The sequence below is a fragment of the Nipponia nippon genome, unplaced genomic scaffold (genome assembly GCF_047370975.1).
Source record: "Nipponia nippon isolate SJK-2023a ecotype South Korea unplaced genomic scaffold, ASM4737097v1 scaffold_1, whole genome shotgun sequence".
Lineage (NCBI taxonomy): Eukaryota > Metazoa > Chordata > Aves > Pelecaniformes > Threskiornithidae > Nipponia > Nipponia nippon.
The window spans coordinates 81,222,722-81,229,571 of record NW_028262290.1 but is presented as its reverse complement, the minus strand read 5'-3'; the positions used below and the strand labels follow the sequence as shown (position 1 = coordinate 81,229,571).

Genomic DNA, 6,850 nt, shown 5'->3' with positions numbered 1-6,850 from the left:
TTTTTTGTAATGGCAAGCAACCCAAATGCCTACTAGTGTAGGAAATCGCTAAATACGTTGAAGTTTTAGGTTTTTCTCAGCAAAGCAGTTAAAAATCCTTGCCTTAATTAAAGGTATTAAAGCCTCAATGTTCTTTGACTTTGAAAGCAGCTCAAGGTAAGAAAGTCCACTCTTAGCTTTGGTTGTTATCATTGCAGTTGTATGAGAGAGAATGCAGCAGAATAGGATATGCTTTTCCTTAAGTTCCTCCACTTCTGTTCAGTGCAGATTTTAATCTGTAAGTGATCATCTTCGTAAAGAACAATTTCAGTTGCCAAATTTTTTATAGACTGTATTTTGTGGTATTGTGAAAAACGTCGTAAAAGTAATGTACACTTTCAGCTTTTAACCACTAGATGGTAGCTAACTACTGTCATTACCCGTAGTAAAAGAAACCTTGTTGCCGAAGCTGTGCAGTATAACGCTATCAAAAAAAAATCTTCTGACATTGTGAAATGAATAACTTAATACTTTAATCTAAAAAGCTTTTCTCTAATGCAGTTGATTGTGCGCTTCATGGTTTTTCTGACCTGCGTAGTGGTGATTTACCCCAAATCTGACTTAATGTTTTGTAGGGTGTTAAACATAGTCAAGGCTATCCAGAGACACAACAGACTAAAATTATTCTGAGAATGCTGAGTTATAATACAAGATTGCATATCCTCCTTAATGTATGTATTACATTATTAAAAATAATGCAGCTTCACCATGGATCTTGCACTCCTGAAGCACCTGGGGAGGAAATATATTCTTCAAATCACAGATCTGATTGTGGCTCACCAATAAAACAAAGGGTAGAAGAGCAGCTTGGGGTTTTTTTTTAAGTTGATTAAAAACTGCAAGAAAAATTTTTTTTGCAAATGATAAAAATGTTTTTGTAAGTGTTAAATCTGGTACTGTGATAAAACAAGAAGTCCTTGTTAAGTTATTGATTGCATGACCCTGTTTTGTTCAAAAATCTTTAAAATGAACCTGGTTTATTGGGCTCATTTACGTAGCCATGATACACTACTCAAACTAATGCTCTTGTGGATGTAAAGCAAATTCCTAAAGCAATATTTTTATAGTATATTTTACATCTTAAAAAATATTATAAAATATTTTAAAATGTTTTATATTTTTATAATATTTTTATTTTTTGGCAGTTATCAGCTATACCAGACTTGAGGCTGAGCATTATTTGTTTTTGTGGCTTATGAGGCACAGAAGTGGTACAGGTCATAAGTCTTGCATATGGTTGCAGACCAAAAGCTTGCTGCTTAGCCTTCTGAGTTGTTGGTTGCATTAGTGGTGGCTCTGCTTGAAGTCTGGCTTTGACAGGAGGGCAATAGTGATCTGACAATGGCAGTTAAGTACTGTCTCAACCACTTTGTTATTTTCAGTTTTCCTTTTTAACACATAATGCGGTGGAAGATCACAGGAAGTTGCTTTAATCTTAACCAAGATCAGCCTAATATCTAGTACTGTAAATGCGGTCTACTTAAGAGGTTCTGAGTGAGAGCTGACTTAGGATATATTACAGCTGCAAAGAGGTTTTCTGTGTAAGTTAATGAGTTGTGATTATTTAATATTAATGCATATATGGGTCCACTCCATGGGTTAGATTATTCCCTGTCATGATTGCCAGTCATCTTAATTTTGCCAGCCTTTTAATTAATGTAAAAAATGTTGCATTTGAAGTTACTTACATGATTGAGATTTCTGGAGTTTGAAGACTATTTCTTTTTGCGGATGATAAATGAGCTGACAGGTGCTCTGTTGGGCTTGCCACTCACAAACAAGAAGGAACTAGTTGAAGATGTGGAGGTCGAGGGAAGCCTTGCCTGCAGTGATCATGAGGTTGTGGAGCTTAAAACCCTGAAAGAAGGGAGGAAGGCAATCAGTAGGGTCACAGCCTTAGACGTCAGGACAGCAGATTTTTTACTTCTTCAGGGATCTGGTTGGCAGGATCCCATGAAGGACTTTCCTAGAGGGAAACAGGACTGAGGAAAACTGGTTGATCTGCAACACCATCATCCTTGGAATGCAAGGACAGGTCCTTCAATGTGTAGAAGGAAGAGCAGGCCTTGCAGGTCAGCGTGGATGAACCCGGAGACCCTGCCTGAGCTCAAACATGCACACAGCTTCCATAGAAGGTAGAATCAGGGATGGGCCACCCAGAAGGAATATAGAGACAATGCCCAAGTGTGCAGAGATAGAGTTAAGAAAGCTACAGCTCACCTAGAGTTCAAACTTGTGAGGAGACTGAAGGGAAATGAGAATGGCTTTTCTGAGTACATTGGCAGCAAAAGAAAATGTGGGCCCACTGCTCAGTGGGACAGGGGACTAAGCAACAAAGAACATGGGAAAGGCTGAAGTATTCAGTGCCTTTTTTACCTCAGTCTTCACTTGTTGGGTTTGCCTTCTGACCTTCTAGGTCTTCAAGCCTTCTTGCAGAGTATATGGAAAGGGTTACCCAACGGTAGCCAAAGATAGCATTAGGGAGTGCTTAAGCCAGTTGAACATATGGAGTTCCATGGGAGCAGATAGGATGCACCTGAAGGTGCTGAGGGAGGAAAGCAATGTCATTTTGAGGCCTCTCTTATCTTTGAAAGGCCATGGTGATCTGGGGAGGTTCCTGATGACTGGAAAGACAAATGTCATACCCATCTTCAGAAAGAAGAAAAGGGAAGATCCAGGGAACAACAGACCAGTCAGTTGCACCTCAGTTCTTGGTAAGATTGTGGGGCAAGGTGTTCTGGAAGCTGATGAAGGACCAAGATGATGATTGTGAACAGCTAGCATGGATTTACCAGTGTCAAATCCTGCATGACCAACCTGATTGCCTTCTATGATGAGATGTCTGGCTATGTGGTCAAGGGGAAAGCAATGGTGATGTTCTTTATCTTGACTTTAGCAAGGTGTCCGATAATATCTTTAGAATCAAACTGGTCATATATGGACTGAATAATTGTCTGATAATTTGGGTGGAAAATTGGCTGGATGAGTGGGCTCCAAGTGGTACCAAGTCCAGCTGTTTGCCAGTTGCTAGTGGTGTCCCTCAGGAATTGATACTGAGGCTAATATTCTTTAGTGTCTTTACAAATTACCTGGATGATGGGACAGAGTACTATCTCTGCAAGTCTGCTGATAAGAAGAAACCGGGAGGAGAGGGTGATACGTGGAGGGCAGGGCTGCTGTCCAGACAGACCTGGACAGGCTTGAGAAATGGGCTGACAGGAACATAAAATAAATTCAATGACAGCAAATGTTAAGTCCTACAATAAGATGGAATAACCTTGTATGACAGTACAGGCCAGCGGCCAGCTTGCTAGATAGCAGTGTACAGAGAAGGACTGAAGAGTTCTGTTCCACACCAAGTTGAACGTGAGCCAGTAATGCACCTTGCAGCAAGGAATGCTAGCCACATGCAGGGCTGAAATAGCCAGCAGGTTGACAGAGCAAGTTCAGTAGTGGGTCACGAAGATGGTGAGGAGGCCAAAGTGCATGCTGTATAAGAAGATACTTAGAGGACTGTGTTTATTGAGCTCTAGGAAGAAAAGGCTAAGGGAAGATCTTATTGCAGCCTACAATTTTCTAATGGGAGGGGAGAGAGAAGACAGAGCTGGACTTTTCATGAAGGTGGATGGTAATAAGAGCCAATATACACAAGCTGGAACATAGGAGATTCCGGTTAGATAGGCGGGAGCAATCTTTATGTTGGGTGGTCAAACACTGTTATAGTGCTCAAAGAGGTTGTGGAATATCCACCCTTTGAGATATTCAGAACTCAGCTGTGCACTGGACTTGCTTTAAGCAGAAGACTAGATGACTTCCAGAGATCTCTTTAAACCCGTATGATTTTGTGCTTCTGTGAGTTAGTTGCTATGACCTTGCATCATTTTATGAAAAAGCTCCATGATTTTAGGTGTTCTTTGAGAGATTTATTCAAGGTTATTTTGTTTTGTTTTGTTTTTTGGTTGGGTGGGTTTTTTTGTTTTGTTTTTCCTTTTTTAAAACAGAGCTTTTCTTGATGCATTGTAAAGTCAAGCCTGTTGGGCTGAGTTTTTACATTAGAAATCACATACATCCTGCAAAGAAGAAAATAATTCTTCAGTGTTCTGAAATATATCCAGGAATTAGCTCAATAGGTAATATTTAATAGCATGTTTAATTTTGAGAGAAAGCTGTAAAGGGTTCAGAAAAAGCTATGAATGTTTACTTTTACACTAAATGCAAATTTTTTGTCTTTCTCTTTCAAACATGTATACATAATCAGATTTGACTATAGTAGGTGGGGAAAACTGTACAGAAAAATCAGATAATGTGGGGAAAATGGCTTTTGCTCATGCGAATTTTTTAACAACACTGAGGTTGTCAAGTGATTTTAGACATGATTCACATTGATATGAGTGGAAGCAGAAATATTTAGGAGCATTCTAAGCCTGAAACAGCTGTAAATATGTCTTGTTTTTCTTGTTCCTAATATTGGATCATTAGTTTGTTTTTCTTGGCATTTTCAAGAGGACATCAGATTAGATTCTGTCACTGAAATGGAAAAAATTAAGGCTATTTTAAGAAGAAAAAAACATAGCATTCCTTGCTGAAGAAAAATTGCTGTATTAAGCAACCATCGTGCAACTGAAAAATAGCTGAGGCTGAATGCGCTTGTATAAAAAATATGAATAGAAAACTCAGTAATTCAGTAGTCTGTAGGTAAAAGCTATTTGAAAGCTGCATGACTGTTGCTATATATGTAAACAATCATCTGTGACAAGGAAACAAAGACATCTGTTGACATGAGGATTACTTAAGAAGGCTAAACACAAATCAGATAAGGAGTTATAAAATTGACTCTGTTGCCCTTGAGCATGATGAATTGTATGGAGCAGTGTTTGTATATAAACAATATCACCTTAACAACACTGTGGTTGGTAGCAGTAATTTTCAACTCCTAACCTATAAGCAGTAAATTCTGATGGTTAGAGACCTCTAGTTTCTAAAGTAGTCCGATTTAGTTTTCAAGGTATTTAAATGCACATTAGAACTGAATTTTAAAAAAGATACAGAGCTAAGGTTAATTGTTGCTGGCTTTTTAGGTCCTTACTATATTATTTTAGGGTTTTTTGGTGTTCCTACAGATAAGGAATGAAACAAATATGAAAAAAAGTTTGGGGGGAGAGTTCAAAATAATGAATCAACAAGCTTGCTCCATGGTTTAAGGCTTCTTGCTGAAAAACAGTACTTGATACTTATATCGATAGTACAATGTTTAGAGCTGGAAGAAAGCAACTTTGGAAGCAGAGCATTGGCAGAGTTATAAAGGTAAGGAAAACTGAACTTTGGACTAGGTCCGGACTAGTAACTATATAGTTATGAATAAAGGTGTAAATTGAGGTGGGAGTGGGGGAAAGAAAATGTGTGTTTTAAAATGGTGTAAGTGGATGATATTAATTTCACAAAATAATTGCATGAAAATGGATAAACTATGACTTTTAAAGCAAAACATAGTATTTTGGGATAGGTATTTGTCATAAGATGTAGGGCTTTTTGTGTAACTGGTCTCGTAAGTTAATTGGTAGGGTATCAATAAAGGCTTAGTTGCACGATTTGTTTTGAAAGGTAAATTTGCACTGGGAGATATTTATGCGTTTGGCTACTGGTACTTGTATTTTGTCCAGATTATTGCAGGGGTCTCGTAATGGTATAATTTCACAAATGTTATACTGGTACAATAAAGAGCTTGATGCTAGATTTGGCAACAAAACAGGGGTGGGCTCTGCCACCAAGGAAAATTGAAGTTTAACTTCCTTCTTCTCATACTTGTAAAATGGGAACAGAATTTTGAAGGCACTACATGGTATTTAGAAACAATAATAAAATAGAGAAGTCATTAAGACCCTTAAACTAATTTTAAAAGCTTATTATTTGAACAAACTGTTCCTGAGTTAATGCAATGTTATAACAAATGTGGGAAAGCTCTGATTGCTGTTTGAGATTTAAGAGTCAGCTAAGAGGACTGCCTTAATTCTGTAGGGTGTGTGGGTTTTTTTTGGAGAGGAGTGAATAAAAAGCTGTGTGTCTGTTGAAACTCAGGATTCTTGGAAAGTGTAAGATGGTTTGCAGTTTACTTTTAGAGGGAAATCCGTGAGCAATGGTTATGCAATATAAAACAGTAAGTTAAAGGAGGGGGAGAGGAATGCCATGTTGATTAAATAAGTTTTGGATAAGACAGTAAATTAACAGTAGAACACTCTTACTTTTTGACTCTTTTATGATTGAACTTCCCAGTAAAGTTCAAGTGTATTGCTCATCCATAAGACTTGGATCTGAGTTTGTCTAAATTTAGTAATGCACAGTATTCTGACAACCTAATGCATCATTTGCTGAATAAACTGTGTTCAGGAACAAGTTTTAACTTGTGTAGTTATGACTTGCATACTAAGTAACATTCATGCTAACTCTATTCAGAGTGCAGACACATCAGCAACTGCCCTCTGTAATGGAGAAGTTGGCAATAGTCAATATTTGCTTTCTGAGGCTGTTGTTTCAAAGGAAAGACCCCTGGCATCTCTGACTTCTGATCTTTTAGTACCTTCTGCTTAAATACATATACTTATATACTCTTGTGGTAGTTAGAAAACACTTTTTTAAAAATTTTATTTTAATCCCCATTTGTTGCTTCAGATTGATGGTGTGATGGTTATCGGTTTAGGTGTATGTTAAAATGGATTTAGGAATCTCCCCTTTATTCTGCTTCAGGAGCAGATGCTGACTGGAATTAGTTTCCTGTGCTAAATTTTTGGTCTTTAGGTATTAGGAATTTTAAGGT

At 37.8% G+C, this 6,850-nt stretch overlaps 1 protein-coding gene across 1 annotated transcript in view; it reads left to right on the top strand.

Moving 5' to 3' along the window:
* Positions 1-5,286: 5,286 nt before the first annotated feature.
* DNAH5 (dynein axonemal heavy chain 5) overlaps positions 5,287-6,850 on the top strand; it is a 137,452-nt gene continuing 135,888 nt past the window's right edge. Inside the window, exon 1 of the mRNA XM_087736864.1 lies at positions 5,287-5,343. Within this exon, the coding sequence (XP_087592990.1) occupies positions 5,287-5,343 (57 nt within the window). The remainder of the gene's footprint in view (positions 5,344-6,850) is intronic.